This window comes from Macrotis lagotis, chromosome 5 (genome assembly GCF_037893015.1).
Source record: "Macrotis lagotis isolate mMagLag1 chromosome 5, bilby.v1.9.chrom.fasta, whole genome shotgun sequence".
Lineage (NCBI taxonomy): Eukaryota > Metazoa > Chordata > Mammalia > Peramelemorphia > Peramelidae > Macrotis > Macrotis lagotis.
Genome location: NC_133662.1, coordinates 37,186,741 through 37,210,446, shown reverse-complemented (window position 1 = coordinate 37,210,446; position 23,706 = coordinate 37,186,741). Strand labels below are relative to the sequence as shown.

Here is a 23,706-nt window from a genome sequence, read left to right as displayed (position 1 = left end):
GTTTTCACTTGTACCCCTATAGGGATTGCCTACATTAATAACCAAAAACAAATTAACTGAACATCAAGTATGAACATACAAATATATGCAAAATATATGCAAATAAATGCCAGTTAATTGGGGATGGTACTGGCATCTTTGGAAGACAGGATAGGGTTAAAGAAGAGAGGGTATTTTTGCTGGGCTTGGGGAAAAAAAGGATGTTGAGAGATAGAAGTGAGGAAGGAGTCCATGCCAGGCATAAAGAACATCATTTATACAATTTGTGAATTGGTGGAATTGGTGGAAAGTCTTACATGGCTACCATCAAAAGGTCCGGCTTGATGGAACCATAAAGTATATGAAAGGAAATAATAAATAAGCTTGAAAAAATAATTTGAAGATTTATGTGAAAGTCTTTAAATGCCCCAAAAGTTTATATTTACACAAGAGAATATAGAGAGCCACAGCAGTCTAAGCAGTGGAACAACAAGGAATGAAATCATCAAATTTGATCTGTGATCCACTAAAACAGTACTATTCCAAGTGTCATCCATAAACTTCTGGGAGTCCCAAAGTCTCTTTTAAGGGGGTCCTTGAGGTCAAAACTATTTTCAAAATTTTTTTCAGTTTTTTGGTTGTGTCCTACTCTTTAAGACTCTAATTGGAATGATATTTGACATTTCCTTCTCTAGCTCATTTTACTGAGGTAAACAGGGTTAAATGGCTTGATCAGGGGCAACTAATAAGTATCTGAGATCAGATTTGAACTGAGGAAGATCAGTCTTCCTGACTCCATATCCAGCATGCTATATACAAATTCACCTAATTTGTATAGTTATATTATGCATATATATGATGACATATACACATAATACAATAAATATATATTTTTATATATTATATATTATTATATTTTAAATAAGTTTTACTTTATTTTTATATTTTAATACATATACCTTATTTCAAAAAAGACCTTATTTGCCTATTAAAATACTCCTTCCTTTTCTAGCAACAAATCTTTCTTCATATTTTGCACCATATCAAGATAGTACATCAATGAGAAAAAGGATGAGCTAGAACAATGAGCAATTATGGGAATACAGGTATCATCTATTTAACTGGACTTTGGAGATATTTACAAAAATATAGAAAACTGTCATTCTGTCCTATTTTTGTTTTGGAAAATGAAGCTATTTCATAAAATATGTTATTTATAGTAATGTAATGAATTTTTATTATTTTAAATTATTGATAAATATTTTTAAAATTTAGCAGTTTTCATTTCTTATATGATAAATATCAATAGATATGATTGTTTTTAAGAGTGTAAAGGAGCCCTGAGACCAAAAAGTTTGAGGAATCATTCCACAAATGTATTGAAATAGAGTAATTTATGCTGACAAATAGCTCAAAGGCAAATTCCAAAGGAAGAAACATCTTTAGATTAATTTTGGAATACCTAAAGAGAAATGTACTTATTTTATTCATAATCATGTCATTTGTCCCACCCAGCCAGTCTATACACATTTTCATGCTTAATAAGGTAATTATATAGTAATAATAAAAATTAATGATAATAATAATAATAATAATAGTAACTAGCATTTATTTAGCAGCTGCTATATGCCAGACACTATCCTAAGGACTTAACAGATATTATTTCATTTTATCCTCATCACAATTCTGAAGTTTAGGTGCTCTATACAATAGAGGAAACTGAAGCTGATTTTAGTTAAGGGATTTGTCCAAGGTTAGTAAGTGACTGATGCTGAATTTAAAATCAGATCTTTCTCACTCCAAATTAAAAATAGAATTTCATTATTTCATCAATAGCCAGGACTATATCATCATTTATTTTTGTATTCCAATACCAATAACATAATAAATATTGGTTGAATGAAATTTCCAATTAAACAGAGGTAAGGGAAGGAATTAACAGGTCCCCCAAAACTTCAAGATCTTTAATAATCTAGATTTCAATATATGAATATCTACTGAAACCCAGAAGACATTATGAACTTCCCGAGATCATGGTAAAAAATAGACATTTTAGAACAAAGCTCAATTTTTTTTATAGCTGATCATACTTTGAAGTATGATTTCAAGTAATTGATCTATTCTTTTTGATTGAGCAGACATCGAAGCAGCTGTTCTTTGACTCCTAAAGTCACCTTACATTTGAAATTAAAGCTATATTTTATGTCTAAGGCTGGTTTGCTTATGTCAGTAGAACCAAACTCAAATAGAAACTGGAACCATCAAAAAAATACATGAGTCATATATTAACATTATATGTTGAGAGAGATTGAGAGACAGAGAGACAGAGACAGAGACAGACAGAGAGAGATAGAGAGAGAGAGAGAGACAGGCAGAGAGAGAGAGAGAGAGACAGAGAGAGAGAGAGAGACAGACGGACAGAGAGAGAGACAGAGAGAGACAGAGACAGAGAGAGAGAGAGAGAGAGAGAGAGAGAGAGAGAGAGAGAGAGAGAGAGAGAGAATATATTAAGTGCTTAGTATTTTCTGGAGTTCTATTGCATTTCTATTTATTTTTTTAAAATATTTTCCAATTACTTTCTAATCTTGTACTAGGGAGTGTTGCAGAACTGTTGCATGCTTGAAATGTTTGATCTATATGACACCAAATCATCCAGTAAATCCAACTGATTTGATCAAATTTTGACCACTATGCTAAGTACTTTACAAATATTATTTCATTTCATTCTTAGAATTACCCTAAAGATACAAGGCTTATTTTTTTCTTCATTTAATAATTAGTAAAGTAATGGAGAAATAATTAAGACTTCACCAGTGTCACAGAACTATTAAGCTTCCAAGACCAGATTTGAACTTAGGTCTGACACAGTCCAATACACCACCCCTTAGCTGCCTAGTGTTGAATATGGAGACAGACAATATGAGTTTATATTAACCTTGAACAAGTCAAATAACTTCTTTGGGCATTAATTTCCTCATGTATCAAATGAGAGTATTAGATCAAATGACCTCCAAAGTATTTTCCAGTAAAATTCTCAAAATGAATTATTAAAACAAAATAAATTTAATTCCTTTTAATTTTTTATAAGGAAATAATTATGTAGTATTAAAAAATGAGGGCTAAGAGTAAGGAAAGTATAAGAGCTGTGACAAGAAGATACAGTCAAATGATGGGATAGCATAAATTAGAATTCCTTGATTATAATAGAAAATCTTGAAATACATCAGTTTTTCTTTCAAATAATTTAACGATCATTAATGGTCCTAGAACTCAACATTTAAGGGGGAAAAAGTGGAAGTGGAAAAGAGAATCATTTAAAATACTTTTTACAATTGAGTTCATTTTACTGCAAGTTTTGTGAGTTTCAAAATAAGTATAAAAATAGCCTACCCTATTTACAATTCCTTGACTCTTATCTCCTGGTTCTTCATCAATTTTAACAATGTATTTAGAAGCATCAGCAACCTGAGTCTGAGTTGGTAGTCTTCGTATGGTCGGGACAAATGTGAAGATCAAAGGTTTAGTTTCAGATTCTCCAGAAAACACCTATAAGATATGTAAGAAATAATACTTTTAGCCTTATTAAAGAAAAATCCTTTATTCCCCATAGAGCATATCCAACTGAAAGTTATATATAAGCCCTGAGATATTCATTTAATGTGGTGTTAGAACAGATATGTAGTGGGGGGGGGGAGAAGGACAGGGATGGGAGAGAGAGAGAGAGAGAGAGAGAGAGAGAGAATACTTATTAAGTGCTTAGCATTTGCTAGACACTTTGCTAAAGTATGAGGATGCAAATAGAAGCAAAAACAATACTCCCTGTCTTTAAGGAACTAACATTCTAAAGGAAAGAAACAATACAGAAATAAATGATAAATGGCAAGGAGGCAAGAGTAAAGTTACAGGTGTAGAGGCAAGATTTTGATGAAGAAATTAAGAAATTAAAGGAATGAGAAATGAAGTTGGAAGTGAAGTGAGCATGAGCTGGTCACCTCTTCATGAAATAGTAGGAAAGTATCCCATAGTAAATTTATTTTCAATGACATTTAGACCTAATAAGATGACGATGACCCTAGGCAAAGTTCTTTCTGAGACCTACTTTCTTTTCTCCAGTTGAAGGCAGGTGGTTTGTTCCACTTGTTTAATTTGTTAAACGGTTTGGGGTTTGTTTGGGGTTTTTTGGTGGCACCACTGATGTGCTGCCAGTTCCATTTAAAATCTACAACTATGAAAATGACAAATGCTACATATCAAACCTTGGTTTATTGCTTTGTTGATTGTCTAGACTTAAGAAAGTGATGGGGGGAAATGTTGAAAATACAGATAAAACTAAAATTATGTCTTACATACTTTTCTTTTCATGGGAGCTAGTTAGTAAATATTACCACCACTCCATTATATGTAACAAATTTTTATCATCCTTCCTAGATTTTAAGCTTGACCGAGGGCAAGGACAATCTTTTAATCTTTCTATTTAAAATATTTTTTAAAATGTTAAATGAATGAATGAATGGTTTTTATTTATATAAATTTGCTATTATTTGGATCAAATACGTAGTCACCTAAGAAGATTCCTATCATCCAGGTATGCACAACTTCTTGTTATCCTTCAACCTATATTTTCAATCTATTATCAAATCTCATTGATTCTATATTCATGGCATCTTTTACATCTGTCCCCTTCACACAATCACTATTCTAATTCAGGTCCTCATTACCTTTCACTTGCACTATTAAAATAACCTTTTAATTGTCACATGATTTCTCTCTCTTCACCTTCTCTTTCCTTTCCCTCCCTCTACCTTTTCTCCCCTTTTTCCCCTCCCTCCCTCCCTTTTTCAGTAGGTCAAAATTCCCCAAATTAAGCGATCTATCAACCTCAGCTCCCACAGTAGCCAGGATTATATATGTATGTGATACCAAACACACCTTGAACTTTAATTTTCTTATTTGTAAAATGAGGTCTCTAAGATTTATTCCAGCTCTAAATCTGGTTCAAATATCACTATCTAAATGAAATCTTTCTGTAGCTCCTACAAAAGAAATACCATACATTACTTTGGTTTGCATTTATTTCATACAAATTTTTATATTAGCATTTTATTTCCATGATTAGAACCTAAATGATTCTATGACCTCATGAAATCTCTCCCTTCCCTTAAAGTCAAAGTGATAGTACAAAAGCATTGATCTGACCATGCCACTCCTCAGTTCAATAAACTACAATGTGTTTCCTGTACTTCTTTTACAGTTAAATTTTATTTTTTTAATTAAAAAGTAATTTTTCTCTCTCTCCCATTATCACCCCCCCAATTAGAATAGAAAAACAGAAGAAAATCAAACCCTTGTCACAAAACTTTCTATCACTTCTAAGTTCAAACTGCTCAGTTTGGCATATAATATCCATCACAGTCTCCTTATATACATTGTGATCCAACCAAATGACTTTTTTTTGTTGCTTCTCATACACAACACTCTATCTCCCATATCTGTGCCCATGTTTACAAGATATTCCCCCTTTAGCTCTACTTGTAGAATCCCTAAGTTCCTTCAAAGTTGAGTTCAAACATCACCATCTAAGAAAATACATAAACTGCCTTTTACTTCGCATATATATTTTCATAACGATATGTTGTTTTCCTGGCATAATATAAGTTTTTTGAGATCAGAAGCATTTTCATTTATCTTGTTTCCAGTGAATAGCATAGTGCTAAGAGTATAGGAGGTGGTTAATAAACTTTTTGATTAATTGTGATTAATATAGAATATTGATGTCACAGAAATAAACTATAGAAGACAATTCAAGATAAGACAGATCTCCCTTGAAACCTATTTAAATGTATTTAGTTACTCAAGTTCAAAGGATTCATTATGAAGTGGGGGGTGCCAATTTGGTGCAGTTAGTATTACATTGTTACTACACTTAAGTGGTTTGGATTAGAGTCCCAATTCTAGGGATTTTCCCATTTTTTCACTGGATTATTATGAGAAAGGGGAAAGGTATAAATAAGTGTTTATATAGTATCTATAATGTGCCAAGCACTTTATGAATATTTCATCTGATCCTCACAATAACTTGCGTAGTATATGCTGTTATTATCCCCATTTTATAGTTGGAGAATCTGAGGCAGATAGAGGTTAAGTGACTTGCCAGCATCACACATTGTCTGAGTCTAGATTAGAATCCAGGTCTTCCTAACTACAGACACAGTGCTTTATTTACTTCAATATCTATATGCACCTCAGTTTTTTTCTACCATAAATAGGAATAATGTGCTTTTATTTTTATTCCATTTTACTATTGAGGAGACTGAGGCAAGTAAAGGTCAAATGTACCAAGGTCAACTAGTAGCAAATATCTGAGGTCAAATTGGAACCCGGGTCTTTCTAGCTCTCAATGCTTTTTTCATTCCACCACTGCTTGCTTCATGATGAGGTCACTTAGAGAAAACAGAAGACCAACAGCAGAATTGTCTATAGGACAATTAGATGGCACACTAGAGTTCTGGACCTAGAGTCATGAAGACATCTTCCTTAGTCCAATTCTGTTCAGAGACTCTTACAAGGTATATAACTCCAGGCAAGGCATTTAACCATGTTTGCCTCAGTTCTCCATCTGTAGAATGAGTTGATAATGAAATGACCAAAAAAAAGCCCATATGAGGTCATGAAGAGTTGGACAAGACTGAAATGACTCAACAACAACAACAACAATGGGAATAATCTTACAATAATTATTTTTATAATTATAATAAGTAATGATTAAGCAAAGGAGAATTAAAAGGATAGGGTCAGACAGATAGTTGAAAATAAGAGAACAAAATCACTAAAACCAGGAAGGAAAGAGAACTCAAGAGGATATTACTCCCAGTGTAGGAACTTCTTCCACCATTGGAGATTGGCAACTCCTCCAAAACTAATGGTCTGAAGAGTCTCCTAGTGCTTATGCTCATATAGCTGGTATGAATCAGAGAAGTCAAGATTGTCCTTACTCCTAGGACAGCACAGTATCTAGTCTCCAATAAATGCTCCCCCCACCGAAATACTCCTCCATCTTTATTATTATTCACTTATTTCAGACCTCATTTGGGGTTTCCTTGGCAAAAAATACTGGAGTGGTTTGTCATTTCCTTTTCCACTTGCTTTGCATTTGAAGAAGAAACTGAAGCAAACAGGGTTCAGTGACTTGTCCGGGGTCACACAGCTACTAAGAGGATTCTTCCTGCCTGCAAGCTAAGTACTCTATCCACTGTGCCACACCACATCACAAATTCTGATTTAAAATTAACTTATTCGAAATAGTAGTGATAAAAAAAATTGATAAAACTGATAAAACTCTCTTCTTCAGCCACTGTTAGAGAAACTAAAATCTCACCAGGAACGAGATTTCCTCCATAGATGCATCAACACAGAAGGAAAAGCAATTCAAATAGAAATTAATACACTCTTGTCACTTTTAAGGCACCAATACCATCCAGCATGCAATCTCTTTTTTCATACTTTCTCCCTTGCATTCTCATCTTTTCCAAAGCCCAAGATGTATATTTGCACAGAATTTCCTTCTGAGTAGAATCTTGAACTTCTCTGGACACCATGTGAAATTACAGTAGAGAGTCACATGTTAACAACTAGGTTTTTTGAGCCTCTTATTGGAGAAAGGAAAGATATTTGCTGTTCTTTTACACAAAGCAGCCAAGTTCGATGGGCCCAGAGAGATGAATTGCTATGGTGATGACAAATTATTTTTTTTCCACAAAGCAGAAATAGCCACACTTTAATAGCTTTACATTTGTTAAATGCCAATTAACACTTCCAGTTGTCAAAGCTGCCTGAACCTCCTGCTCCCTGGCTGTGTTTGAACCACTTTATGTGTCAAAATGAGAACTAGAAAACCCTATTAGATGATACCATCTCTCCTACAAGTAGAATTTATGGTATATTTCCTTAGATTTTTTTTTGACTTGCTTTGAAAGTCTTGCAAGGTCAGAGTCCACACCTTTCCCTTGCCTTTTTTTTTTCTCCTGACATTCCATTGAAATGCTTCTCAACTCTGCTTTACTCTTTTTTGCAAGCTTCACTTTCATTTCTCGCACTAAAATTCCTCTTCCTTCCTGACATGATACCAAGCAGCTAAATGTCACCTCCTCTATGACACCAAACACTTTCAGACAGGAACTTACCCTCCCCTTAAATGAAGTCATTACCCCCCATCAAGGGCACCCCTGAGGACAGATTCTTTGATTTCCCCCAGTTAAAAAATAGTCTATATTTACCAGCTCACCCTTGCCAGCTATCATTTCCTTTTGGTTCCCAGTCACATTAACCTGCTCTTGCATCAGTTTCACAGCAATCTGACAACAACAAGAGATGGTCTCACAGTGCAAGTAAAACATATAGGAAAGTCTGCCTTTTACCTGGGCTTTGGTCTTTGTGCTCCCTGCTAGGCTGCCCTGGTGCACTTGGAAGTCATTGTTCCCGTTTTCACTCAGAAGCCACTGCTTTGGAAGCATCACATAAGGCAGTGAGCAAACCAGTGACTGAGGTGGGAAGGAAGCCTTTCACAAAAACAACCAAAAAAAATCTAAAAAGAGGTAAGTGGAATACTGCCCTCCCTGCTAGCTAGCATTTTGTCAGCTCTCAATTGTAGTTTCAGATAGAGGCACATATATAGACATAGATATGTATAGATATAGATATAAAAAGGAGAGAGAGAGAGAGAGAGAGAGAGAGAGAGAGAGAGAGAGAGAGATACAGAGACAGACAGAGAGAGAGAAAGAGATACAGAGACAGAGAGAGAGAAGGGTGGCCTACCACGAAGTCCCCAACTGCTAAAACTGGGTCATTAGGAACAAATATATGCCTTCTTCATAGCTCTTTTATACAGCAATGCTTTAAATGAATGAATATGCTATGAAAAGAATAGCTATAAAGGATTAGGGAGAAAAAGAATTTTATTTTGGCAACTACCGGGCATCTCATCACAAAAATTAGGATGGTAACATTCAAAGTGAACAGTTAGGGGTGGGAAAGTAAAAAAACATAAGCAAGGATTGGTTTGTATTTGAACAAAGAGAAAATAATATACAATGCTGGGTTAAAAAGAAGTCAATGAGATATATTATCTGTCCTCTGTATCTAAATAGCAGACAGCAACATATGAGCATCTGGATTCCCTGAAGTATTTCACCACTTAACAAAAATAGCATGAAAAAAGAGCATGAAATCAATTTTTTCCCTAACCCGCCTCCACGCTCTTCCCACCCTGCCAAGCCATCCTTCACAATACTTACCATACTGATTTGCCTTTGTGCACAAACCCTGTCTGCTCAAAGATCTTCAGTGGCTCCCAGCTTCCAACCGAACAAAGTTCATATACCTTTGGCTGATGTTCAAAGACATTCCCAAATTGGAGCCATCCTATTCTGCCAAGTTCAGTTCATATTATTCCTTCCAATCCTATACTTTCCATTCTATGCTGACTAGAATACTCTTTCCCAAAAATATACTTGGGTTTTTTTTCCACATCTATGCTTCAGCTCATACTGTTCCTTATGCCTAGAATATCCTCCTACTCCCTGTTCTCATCTGTTGAGTTCATATGTGTCCTTTAAAGCCCAACATAAATAATAGCTTGCTTTAATGTAGAGATGTAGGGTTGGCAAAGCACTTTAATCTCATTTTATACCCACGACAATAGTGAGGGTGAGACTAAATTATCCCCATTTTACAGATATGAGGAAAATAAGGCTAAGAGATGTTAAGTGACCTGTCCAGAATAATTGGGTTAGTAAATGGGTGAGTCAAGATTCAAACTCAATTCTTCCTGATTTAAAGTCCAACATTCTACCCCCACCCCATCTAGCTACTTCTGTAAATGTTGTCTCTTTAATGCCTTCCCTTTTCAGTTTACCCTTATGTACTCTTCCTTTTCTAGAGCTAGATGTCTCCATGTTCTCTTATCCATTATACTGTAAACTCCCTGAGAGCAAAGACTGTGCTTGGTTTGGTTTGGTTTGGTTTGGTTTGGTTTGGTTTGGTTTGGTTTGGTTTGGTTTGGTTTGGTTTGATATTTTGCTTCTGTTTATATCCTTGCTCTTAGCACAGTGCCTGGCCCCAAATCAACTCTTAATAAATGCTTCTTGACTAACTTAAGGACTGTCTGGATTTATGTGATTCTTCCTCCTTCATTCAGTAACAATCTTCCCTGTTCCAGTATCAAATAACATTTATCTCTAAAGGCAACATCAGAGTAGTAGAAAATGCTTAAACTTAGAAAATTCACTCTCAGGGGCATGCTGGAGTACCAGTTCTTGTTAGATACCAGCAAACCATTTGTTAAATTTGCAATTTGAGTATCTACCCTTCATAAATCAGGACTTGATTCATTATTTTGTTGATTTTATAAAATTAAGAAAGTGATGGAGAAATTATAAGTAATTTGTATTAAACTGTCATGGATATACTCTCTCTCTAGGGCTAGGTTTCCTCATCTATTAAGAAGTTAATCATTAATTATCATTTTTGCCCAATCTATGAATCTTATCATATCTAAGAGTCATATCATGTCTCCATCCTCAATGTTAGAGTTCCCTTCTAACCTAGAAGCTACATGGAGTCTTTGTTCCCCAGTAAACATGTTACTCTGGATTCATTTGAATATAATTTGTTTTTCTTTAACAGAAGGCAAACTCTTTAAAATCATGGTCTATTTTGGTTTTGGATATATATGCAGAGTCTTCAATAATGCTCTGCATACAGTAGGTACTCCCCAAATACTTCAATTATATAAAGTTTTACTTCAGAACTACAAGAAAATAGTATATGTTCTGATTGAAGATAAACAAACTTCACAAATTCTACTGATTGGAGTAGTCAGCTTCCAGTATTTCTATTTTCTAAGTATTGATTTTCTTCAACTCTGTGATTGTCATATTTGTACTTTCTCAACAAAAGATGTTATTCCCCAAGGGCAACATGTACACCATGAAATATTGAGGAGAAAAATAAAGTTCAAATGGAGGGACTCAGAATTCTGCATTAATTACTTTCATTCCTTCCTATCCCTTAAGCAAAATAAGTTAGACCTTTATGGGTCACAGAAGGATCTTGACTAAAAATAATAGCACAAAAATTATCTTTGATGTATGGAGGGGGAAAATTAACTACAGTAGATTTTGATCCTACTGATACACAATCTCCAAGCAAGGTGACTCATTTAAAAATGAGAAGCATCCTTGCCAAGAAGATCTAAGTCAGCTTGAAATCAGAAAGACTTAGGTTCAGGCCCTCTTATAACACATACTACTTATATGACTATGGGTAATTCACTCAACTTCCTCTAAGTGCCCCAGAAAACTCTTTAAGATGAAAGATGAGCAGTCAATTTGCATAAGTAGAGGGAGTTCTATACACTGATGAAATTATAAGTATTGAATGTACATATATCCATATATGCACATATTTTCATATATATGTACTCTCAAGAAGTATCATGCAGTTCCACATACATATATATTATATGTATGTGTATTTATATGTAACTCAGAAGCATGAGGTAGTAGATAAGTTGGAAAGACCAAAGTTTTAACATATACTAACTCAGTAACCCTAAGCAATTGAATGAATCATTAATCTTTAAACTTTAAATAGCAGAGACAGTCCCACCCTTTGTTGGTTAAGGGAATTTTCTCCCCAAGAACTTTCTATTATTTAAATTACATGTCAAATCTCTATATATTTAGTCACTACTTACTATATATAATTATTAAATGTAATATTCACTGTAAACAATTGTAATTATGTATACATATTATCTATATCCATATGCAAAATAAATGTGTGTATGTGTTTATATAGAGAGAGAGGTTCATTTGTCTGTGTATGTGTGCAGTGAATGCCTAAAATTACAGAATAGAATAACTAGAAAGAATCTTAGAAATCATTCAGTCCAAGTCTCTAATTTGTAGATAGATTGAGGCCCATTGCTTCTAAAATTAGTGAACTAAAACATAAATAAAATATAAAAAGAATAGATAATACTAATAATTTTTCAAGACTACTTTTTTCTCTTGATAATATCTATTTATGAAATGATGAACAGATGAGTATTTTAAGATCTATCCTCTATTTTTAAATGGATCAAATCAACATTAAAGTTTCACTTCTATTTCTCCTCTTTCCCATACCTCCAAATTATTATCTTCCAAACTCCCTAAATCCTAGAATAATAAATAAGCAGCCTGGCATGGCCAAATCTGAGGGAAAACATTCAGATCATTTTCTCTCTTCTCTCCCACCCTAACAATTGAATACAAGAAGGATTTTTTTAAAAGGAGTAATTTCCCTGCCCTTAAGGAGGACAATACTCACTATATACAAGTAAGAGAAAAGTAAATAGTATACAAAATACTACTTACAAGATAATTTCAAAAGGGAGAAAATGCTAACAGCTGGGAGAAACAGTAATACTGTATGTTGGAGATAAAACCTAAGCTGTATTTTGATTCAAATTGAAATGTCTAGATAATAGAGGTGAGGAGCTGCATTGCAATCACAGGTACATAGATATTAGATGGAACATTGCTTACTGGGAATAATTAGCAGGTCATAAGGGAAGCTAAATCCTGAATATCAAATTACTGCTCCCAAACTGTTGCCATTGACACTTTAGACCAGAAATTACAGACTGCCCCAGAGTTCACATGTGTGGTGACATCCTATTGAACTTGGCTTGAAGACATGGAAAAGGAAATCTAGAAAAATTCATCTACCTTTCCCCACCACAATAGGAGGAGGTTTGTTGGGTAGAATCAAAGGATCCATCTGATTTCTAAATACCTGCTCCCTTGGCCTCTTCCTCCTAAGACACCAAAAGATGGTTATTAGAAGACAGTATTACTTGGAAATATAGGGGTAACTGATGCTAGGCCCACCTTCATACCCTACTTAGGGGAGGAAAGCAAAGGAAGAAAGAACAATGTCTGTCACTCTTGGATACTAAGCAAAAACCAGCTGTTATGTTGTTTCATCTCTAACTATAATTCCTTTGAATTATATGTAAACCCATATGTATGATCAATGGAAAAAGATCAGGAAACCCAGTTTAACTGGTTGTGTGATTAAGTCCTCATAGGCGGACATTTGGGAAGATTTTTTTGATCTTTTAAAGAGATAGGCAATACTATCCCTGCTTCAGCAAAATCTAAGGTTCGCAATAGGATACAGATTTCCCCTGAAAAAAGAGAAATATATTGTAATTATCTTCCCTAAACAAACACGTTTCTCCAAAGCAAGAGAGCCTAAGAACATAATTATGTATATATAGCTTGGTACAATGTAAACAAGTTCTTGAGGGGAACATTCAGAATCAGTTTCCTATTGTTCCAGATTTTCTTGGTCCCATTTTATGTTACAAGTGAGGCCTTCCTGAAACTAAAAAAATCAGAAAACTAAAACATTTTTTAAAAACCTATACATACTGAAAAAGGAGTATCAGAAAACAAAGTTATATCAAATTGACAGGAAAATAATTATTGAATTGATAAACAAGCTTTTAAAAATAAATAAATCATTAGCTAATCTGACCTTTTAAAAGGAGAGTATAAAACTAAATTGTCAAAGCATATAAAGTCAAAATATTAAAAAGGAAAAATAAAAAGCACAACAAATGAAAAAATAAAGGACTATTATTAGAAACTTATTTGCCCAATTATATGTTAACAAAACAAACCATCTAAATGAAAAAGACAGATACTTATAAGTATCATTGGCCCCTACAAATAAAAGAACATAATACTAGACTGAGTTGAGTGGAAAAATACTGGAAAAGTAGATAAAATTCAGATTATGAAGTCCTTTTGATTTGAATCTTGCCTCAAACTTTTGAGGCTAAATAACTATTATTGAGTCGATATCTCTCCACATTTTTCATGGACTTAATAATATATTTTCTTATTGCTTCCTTTTTTCCCATAGTGAATAATTGTTGGTATATACTGGATTACAGAAATTATCACTGTGATTAAATGAATATACTATAATCATTACATATAATTGCATGCCATACAGGAGTTTCATCTTGGAGACAGATCTGATCTGTTTTCAAATTCTTTCTTATAGACTGTGACCTTGGTTTAGGATTGGGCTTAATTTCCTCATCTCTAAAATGGGGGCTACTGTTTGCCATACCTGCCTCAGTGTTGTTATGAGAAAATGTATATAAAGCACTCTGTAAAACTTAAGCTATAAATATCAGTCCTTATTTTATGCCTAATAATAATAATAACAATTTGTTTTATTTTTTAATAAATCATAATAAAAGTGGCTAAACAACCAGAATGTCAGAACTAGAATGGACTTTAAGAGATGATCTAGGCTAAGCTCCTCCTCTGATTTTGTAGAAAGTATTTGGGTCAATTGCCATAGAAATAATGTAACCTTGGGATAAAATGGACAACTGCAAGTCAAAATAAAGCCCCCACCAAAACTGAAAAATAATTGAATTTAAAGGTATGTTTTAGAAGTACAAGTTCTAATACAAATAAATTAAATAGAACCAGGAATGGTATATAAAAAACACACTACATAATGACAATGATGATATAAATAGAAAGGAAAAAAGAACACTGTGTTATTATAATGACTAAACTTAATCCCATGGGCAGCTAAATGGCTCACTCACTAGGACTCTGAGACTGGAGTCAGGAAAACTAGAGTTTAAATTTGACCTGGACACTTACCAGCTGTGTAATATTGGACAAGTCACTTAACCTTTATTTTTGAGGTCCCTAGGTGACTCAGTGAATATAAAGAATATGGATAAAGGATATAGAAAGACTGAATTAAACCGAGTCTCACATACTTACAACTATGTGTTCCTATGTGGTCAAATCACTTAATCTCTGTTTGCCTTAATCTTAACTGGAAAAGAAAAAGGCAAACCACTCCAATATCTTTACCAAGAAAACCCCAAAAATAATATGGTCTATAGGGTCATAAAGAGTCAGATTCTACTAAAGTAAACAACAAAATTTAATCCCAAAGAAGATGTTTCTCGTCTTCAAAAGAGGTGGGAGATTGTGTTGTAGAAACTGAACATAACATAGGACTTGATTGATGTGTTAGATTTGCTAGACTGCTTTTTGTGCTACTTTAATTTTCTTTGGCAATAAGGGATAGCTCTTTAGATCAGAAAGAAGATATACTGAGAAATTAAAACAAAAGAAAAATAGATATCAGTAAAATAATTTTTTTTTGGCTTTTCTAAGGCAATGGGGTTAAGTGACTTGCCCAAGATCACAAAGCTAAACAAATATCGAGTGACTGAAGCTATATTTGAACTCAGGTGACTCTTGGGCCAGTGCTCTATCCACTGCACCAAATAACTGTCCCTAAAATAATTTTTAAAAGAAAATAAAGGTTATGATGGTAGACATGTTTTCTAACATTAGAAACAGATGGAGAGAAGAGATAGGAGGTCATTCACAAAAGGTTGCACAGACTCTTCTAAGTAGTTCATGGGGCTCTGCCACCAACAACCATCAGAGGATATTTGTCTGAAGTACAGTTCAGTAGACAGAGTGCTAGGTCTTGAATCAAGAAAATTCATCTTCCTGGGTTAAATACACCGATCAACTTTGTGACCCTAGGCAATTAACTTAACGCTATTTGCCTCAGTTTCCTTATCTGTAAAATGAATTGGAGAAAGAAATGGAAAATCACTCTAGGATTTTTTCCAAGAAATTTTGTGATCCCATTTGGGGATCACAAAAAGTCAGACAAAACTGAAAAAAAATAATTGAACAATAACAAAAAGAAGTCTCATATGCCTCTGTTTTATTTATATAAATTCTCATTTATAAAACTGCTGATTTGGAGGAGGTCATTGCATTTCATCTTGGCTCCATGCAGGAATTTTGCACTGATTTCAGTCATTTTTAGTCATATCCAACTCTTCATGACCCAATTTGGAATTTTCTTGGAGTGGTTTGCCATTTCCTTCATCAATTCATTTACAAATGAGGAAGCTGAGGGAAACAGAGTTAAGTAACTTGCCCATGATCACACAACTAATAAGTGTCTGAGGCCCCATTTGGATACATACGTGTAAACATAAGCACACACACACACATATATAATATGTATAAATGTGAGTATATATTGTATATATATGCTTATTACTGTACTGGAATAGAGATTAAATAGATACATAGATAAATAAATACAAAGATATATGGATAGACATAAATGTGTATGTATGTATATATGTTTATATGTTCTACTGGGATAGAAATGTATATAAATAAGATAGATACATAGATAAATAGATAGATGATAGGTGAAAGATAGATATCTCAGTACAGCACTCAATCTGTCCATCTATTGCTTATCACATTACATGATTGACCCATCTCCTGTTCAAGTTATGCATATGCTTGAGGATAGTTCTTAAACTATGTCTTGCATGTCAGTCATTGATTCAGACTCCAGGCATGTATGATGAGCCTATTTAAGGCAGTTAAGTAACCCAACCCAAAGTCAAAAAGACCTACATTTAAATCTTGCCTCAGTCATCTAACTAACTGTTTAAACCCAGGCAAGTCACCTAATCACTCTCTACCTGTTTCCTCATTTATAAAATGGGGTAATAATAGCACCTATAATAGGGTGGTTGCATCAAATGAGAGAATATATACTGCATTTTTCAAACATTAAAATTCTATATTGTTATTGTTCAGATTGTATCCACTTCTTTGTGATTTCATTTGGCATTTTCTTCACAAATATGCTTGGAATGGTTTGCCATTTCCTTCTCTAGACCATTTTGTAAATGAGTAAATTATAGGTAAATAAGTTTAAGTGACTTGCCCAGGGTCCCAGAGCTAGTAAGTGTCTGAGGCTGGATTAGATGAGTCTTCCTGAGTCTAGGATGGTCACTCGAACCATGTGCAACCCCAAATGCCATAGAAATGTTAACTATTTTACTTCATTAAACTTTGGAATCTGTTCTATGATTGATAATCATCTAGTGTCATTGGGAAAATATTAAAGTAAAAAGATATATGTTTATTTTATAATAGTTTGGAATCATTAAAACTACTACATAGTTTCCCAATTGTAACTTAGATCTACCTATTTATTCAGGGCTAGTACTAAGTGATAAACCAATTCAATGGACTGTCCATATGACGGCTTGTTATAATCTGGACATTGTGCATTTTTTCAACTCAATTCAAAAAACATTTATCAATCACTTATAGTTTACTATCTCCTTGGTAAAATATTCTCTAATGTTGCTAGAAATTTCAGTTGAATTCACTGACCTAAGTTTGTGGGCTCCATTATCTTTCCTTCTTAGAAAATAGGAATATTCATCATTCTCTGGTCCTGAAACCTGTCTTCTTTATTCTATTATCTTTCAAAGATTTCTGAGTGGTTCAGCATCCTTGTTTGTGGATTACTTCGGGATATAATTTACCTGGACCTAAAGATACACACTCTAAAGATACAATACTCTAAAAATAGAAGTATTTGTGTGCCACTCTAAAGATTACAAAATAACTCAAATATATTATCTCATTTGAGCATAACAGTAATCCTGTAAATTGGTGTTGTTATTTTCCCTATTTTACAAAAAAATGAAACTTAAACTCTGAATGATTTTACCATCCTCAGCTTTCCTTACCAGCTTTGTCAGTCTTGAAATTGTTATCAAAGTATCTTGCAATGCTTCTTAAATTCATCATCAATTGTCACTTCATACACATGCCAGTTAAAAATGAAAGTTTTATCATTGAGCTTTCAGTATATGCTCATAGGTCTCTTTAAATAACTCCCTTTTTCTTCTTTGTTAGAATTACTTTTCTTCTATATTTTCCTAATTTCATTCTTGAATACTTCCTTATCTGCCTTTACTAAAGTATTTTAGTCAATGGTATGCTACTGCTCCTTACCTTGAACATTTTAAAACCTGAACTTCAAAAAGTTGAAGGTGCATGCTTACACCCATTTTTTTTCTTCTCTATTGTTATGTTTAAGAGAGAATAGCCACTTTTATAATACTAGAGGTAGCTGGTAGTATAATAGATGGGTGTTCATCCTGGAGTCAGGGAGACCCAAGTTCAAATCCAGCCTCAGTCACATAACAAGATGTTTGAACCTGAAAGTCACTTGACATCTATTTGTCTCAATTTCTCAATTGTAAAATGGAGATAATAACACCTAAATCCCAAGTTGTTATGAGAATCAAATAAGATATTATTTGTAAAAGCCCTTAGCAAAGTGCCAGTATATAAATAATTATTTCCTTCCCTCTCCCCAATTCTGGACCTTCAAAATTTCTACATTTCCACTCCTTCATTGACAATAAGGAAAACTCACTAGAGAAACAATGAAAAATCAATCAAAAAAAATCCTACTCTGATGTCTCATCAAAGGAATGGAGGTGATCCTACCATTTTGAAAGCTATATAAATAAAGTACAAGTCTTCCTTTACAATTCTGGTAATAAATGTTGTGCATTTCCTAAGATTCCACCAGTCAAAGAACCAGCATCATCAATTGACTGACCATTATGTGATAAATTCTATAGTAATAGTGATCCACAGAACAGTTAAAAATATAAAATTTCTCTCAATCTTGTGTAGTACTAGGTATTTTTCTGTGTTTACAGTGAATGTGGTAAGGATGTGAAATGGGAGAAAAATATGCCAAGATCATAGCTTTTAGATTGTCCATAAAATATTATTCCTGGTCCTCTAAATATAAAAATATTTTTTCCATTGAGCAAGAAGAAGAATTTTAAAGGAGTTGGTAGATTAAGTTTCTACTATAGTGACCTCAAAAGCAGTAAGAAATATGAGGATCTTAGATTTCCAAGTTATAAGGGACCTTAAAGAGCACTGAATCCAACTTTTTCATCTTACTGATGAGGAACTGAAGTTCAAAGAAGTTCTTTTCTTAAGCTAACAATAATGTCCAAAACTTGAGTTTAAATCCAGGTCCTCTGATTTCAAATCCAGAATTTTTTCTATTGTATCATGCCTTGAAGTGTTCAAAAAAAGTCACTCAAAAATGACTATAGTTGAGGTACTAATCAATATCTATTGCAAAAGATGAAGAAATTCTTCAAAGAATTTGACAAGACCTAAAAATTAAGTCAAATCATCCTTTGGCATATGATGACTTTAGTGGACACAAGGAAGTTAGTAGAAAATAGTTGGGGGAAATAAAGTTTGCATACTAAGAAACTTAAAGAAGTCAAATATCATAGATTACTCAGAAATCTCATTGCTCTATATTATGACTATTTTTAAGGTATACCAAACAGAAGAGAAGAAGAGAGAAGAAGGAAAAAAAACAAACTTACTATAACATATAGGAAACAACTGGTTGCAAACTTGATTGCCTCAAAATGATCTGTGTGTAACAAGTGGTTAGATCAAAGATCAAAAATAACCTCAAACTAGAAAAAAAAAAGAATCCAAAAGGGCACTGAACACAATTATGTGTTCATATTTAAATAATTTAAATTGACTTTAAGAAAAAAGGAATGGCATTGAATTGGATTGTCATTTCTCCAAGAAGCTTAGATAATGGAAAATAATGGCCACAATGAAAAGGTCAAAAAAGTCCCCAAATTTCTACAGACAGTAAGCATTTGACCTCTTTATCAACAAAAAAGCATAGCATCCAAGAGCAATACCAATTTAAAGTATGACTCCATTTGCAAATATTACAAAGCGATAAATGAAAGATTATAATTAGTATCACTTCATTAAACAAGGGGAAAAGCAGTAAAAGAATGAAAAATGCCTATAAAAATCTTAGCATGAGCAAATCAAACCAACCAATAGAGTTTATTGAAGAAATCTAAAGATGGCAATAGATTTTCATATCCCTTTAATAGATATGCATAACTCTAGCATAATTTGCAGAGTTGAACTATGATGTAAAATCTATTTTGCTCAGCTCTGTCCTGAACCACTTTTATCCTGGTATATCTACTAACAAAAGTAAAGTAGATTGAAACAACAATAGGCCTTGCCCAATTTTTATTCAAAATAAAATATAATCTTCCTTTAAAATATCCACATACATGAGACTAGGTTCAAGAGGAAGGAAGAGATGGATGAGTTACAGAATGAATCTGGGCACCTAGTTAATATGGAAGAAAATAGTAATGATGATTGGGAAAATTGACAGGACATCAAGGATCTTCTATTTGAGAGAGATAAGATGTATCCAATTATGAAAAAATACACAAAGGAAAGTTCCATTAACTTACAGTTTGAAGGGGCGGCTGGGTAGCACAGTGGATAAAGCACTGGCCCTGGAGTCAGGAGTACCTGAGTTCAAATCTGGCCTCAAACACTTAATAATTACCTAGCTGTGTGGCCTTGGGCAAGTCACTTAACCCCATTGCCTTGTAAAAAACTTAAAAAAAAAAACCTTCTGGTTTGAAAGAGATAACAAGTAGCTATATGCAAGTAGCATCTACAAGACATACAAGTAGCATGCATTTGATGTCTAGTGAGAGATTCTAAATGCTAAGAGAAATATCAAGATACAAAGGATACTTGGGAAGGAAAATAAATCAGGGTATAAGTAGAATGATGAAACAAATTGTTCTCCATTCAGGTTTTCTTGCAATCCCTTCCACCTCTTAACAATCACAGTTGGTTGCCCTAGACCTATCACTCAATCACCAAAATGATTATTCTACTGAGATTTTCTAAGAAAGGATACACTGAAAAGAGATCAGAAACCAGTAATTCTAAATCAATTGCTATGGGTGAATAGAGTAGTATAACCTAGGTAGTATTAAAAAAGGTTTTCAGTTTAGTCAGTAAGCATTGTGTTTTTAGTATTGCTCCTAAGTAGAAGAAAAAAAGACTCAAAACTAGCATTCATTCCCATAATATAGCTACACACATGTGCACATGCACACACACGTACATACACACACATACACACACAGACTCTTCAACCTTCCCCAGAAAGGGTTTTTTAAAACCATAGATATTTTTCTGCCTGTGCCATGTTTAACACTAGAACCAGAGAACTGTGATCTTGTGAACAAGGATCACAAAGGAATGCAAAATAAAGAATAGGAATATTTTATTAATCATAAAATAAGAAAAACAGCAAATTTTTATAGGTTTTTCACAATGACTTGTATATAGATCACTTAATAAATATTCATTGAATTCCATTATTTTTTTACTTTTATGCATCTATTATATCATGATGTGGGGTAAGAAAGTGAATGTTAAGAGCCTGAACTCAAATATCATACTAGTTGTATGACCCTAGGCAAGTCTACTCTTGTAGACCATTAACTGCAAGGAAGGTGCTGACCTGTATGGACAAAAGGAATTTCTTACCTGGGAGTTTCCATATGAATGAAATCCCTAAGTGTAGTCCCTAACCCCATTCTTCTGATGATGTTTTGCAACAAAGAACACTACAACATCAGAAGAATAAAAATTGAGCACAAATATGGTTGCTATCTTTAAATATGCCAAAGAATCACATAAGCATTTTGAACAACAAAAGAGCCCAGAAAAATTAATAAGTTAGTAGTATTTTTTCATTTAGCAACTAAGGAGTAGAGGGACTATTATATGAATATATATATATATATATTTAGTGTATTTTTAATCCCTATTTTATATTTAAAAAGACAAAATATGGTTTGTTTATGTTTAAACAAGCCACATCCTCCACAATCTCATTGAAGCCACTATCCTTCTTATGATCTTCCCCTACTCCAAATGTTTTCACATTAAATTGATAGCACAAGGTGAGTTTTGAAAGCATTGATTCCCTGGCCCATAATATGGCATCTAGTTCCTCAACGACCTTCATTAATCTTTGAGAGTCTCACCCACAGTGTCATAAGACCACTGACTCTGTCATAGTTTTACAGTCAGTACTCAATGACAAAGTTAATTGAAACTGAAAGTTAACATTTCCTCCCTTTTCAGCAGCTCCTCACAGCTGAAAGGAAATTATTTTAAGTAAGGTTGTATGCATGTTTCTGAAAGTAATATTGAGGGTGAAGAATTGCAAGTGATTGAAAAATGGAGTTTACTTATTCCATTTCCTTTTGAGTTTCTAGTGTGGAGTTCAAGTATTTTCCCAAATAAGTCCTGGAGGATACCTTCCCCATGTATAGGAATGGGAATACTTTGGGAAGACCAATAATCTGGCACACATCCCAGAATAAATAGAAAAGAAGTAGATTTTATTGAAAGTTACAGGGGGGGGGCTAGGTGGCGCAGTGGATAAAGCACCAGCCCTGGAGTCAGGAGTACCTGGGTTCAAATCCGGTCTCAGACACTTAATAATTACCTAGCTTTGTGGCCTTGAGCAAGCCACTTAACCCCATTTACCTTGCAAAAAAAAAGAACCCTAAAAAAAAAAAAAGAAAAGAAAGTTACAGAAAGGAAAAGTATGAAAAGGTAAATAAGTGAGTGCTAACTTCCTCCTCTTATCCTAAATGCCGAAAAAATAGCTAGCAATGCTTTAAATTGACCCTGTGTCTTTATAGACTCTGAATTCAGACTTCAAAGGTCATGCAATCCAACCTGTACCTTAACAGAAAACTCTCAAATTTCTACATCCCTAACAAGTGGAAATTTAACTTGTGATCAAAGACTTCCAAGAAAAAGAAACTCACAGCCTCCAGAAATCAGCCTATTCCAATTCAGGAGAGCTCTGTTAGAGCTGCCTTTCTGTCTATCTGCCTCTGCAATCTTCACCAATTGCTCTCACTTTACTAGTCTTTTACAAGGACCAAGCAAATTGAACTTGTTGAAGCTTCTGAAACTAGCTATGTTTTCTAATGGGGACTTTTTAAAAGTTAGCTAGAAAATTATTCGTGAAAATTATTTTCCCTATTTTCTTCTAATAGTGGTATGTATGGGGATGGGGATCTAATTTTATGAGGGGAAGAAATAATCAAGCTCATATAGTTATGCTTTTTAAAAAACAAAGTAAAAATTTTAAAAGGGATAAGTAACCTGAAAAAAGTTCTTAGTATTGTTTTCTTGACTGTTGATTTAATTTTGAAAGGTAATATTCTCCAACTAGAGGGGCTAGTCTTTTTGAGATGACCTGATGCAACTCTAAGTAAATTATATAGTCTTTCAGTACCTTGGTGTCTCTCTAGGATCACAATTTGCAAAACAGTTTCTTCCATAAGACTTCCCTATACCTATGAAAACAAAGACTCAGAACCTTTCCAAAAAAAAAAAAAAGTTTAAGGAAGGAGTTGCTAAAAATTAAGACTTGTCTCTATTTCATAATGTTCTAGTATTCTTCAAATCTCTAGTATAAGACATTTTTCCAAAATCAATTAGTTATGTTTTTAAATATTCAGAGTATTTTAAAAATAAAAATAACATTTCAATGCCACAACAGCAATAGGGATAATAATATGACAGAAATTGTCATTTATGTCTCTTTAAAAATCTATAAAGAGTTTTATTTACATGAAGTATTACAATTGTATAACCCCATTTTATAATTAAAGAAAAGAAGGTTCAGAAAGGTTAAATGATTTGTCCATAAATAGGAACTTAAACACATCAGAGTTGGAATATGAGCCCAAATCTTCTCATCTCATATCCACTTTTTCATAATACATAAAAGTATTGCTACTTTATTTTTAAGAGATAAAGAGGATCGATACTAGTATTTTTTTAATCAAAGTATTTTATCCTA

At 33.6% G+C, this 23,706-nt stretch overlaps 1 protein-coding gene across 13 annotated transcripts in view; it reads right to left on the bottom strand.

Annotated features, from left to right (window-relative positions):
- MLIP (muscular LMNA interacting protein) overlaps positions 1 to 23,706 on the bottom strand; it is a 490,259-nt gene that overhangs the window by 252,379 nt on the left and 214,174 nt on the right. For 12 of the 13 annotated variants that reach the window (XM_074237220.1, XM_074237218.1, XM_074237223.1 and 9 more), the window contains one exon: positions 3,370 to 3,525. The exons of the other annotated variant lie outside the window; for it this stretch is intronic. In XM_074237220.1, coding sequence (XP_074093321.1) covers positions 3,370 to 3,525 — 156 coding nt within the window. The remainder of the gene's footprint in view (positions 1 to 3,369; positions 3,526 to 23,706) is intronic. 13 annotated transcript variants of the gene reach the window in all.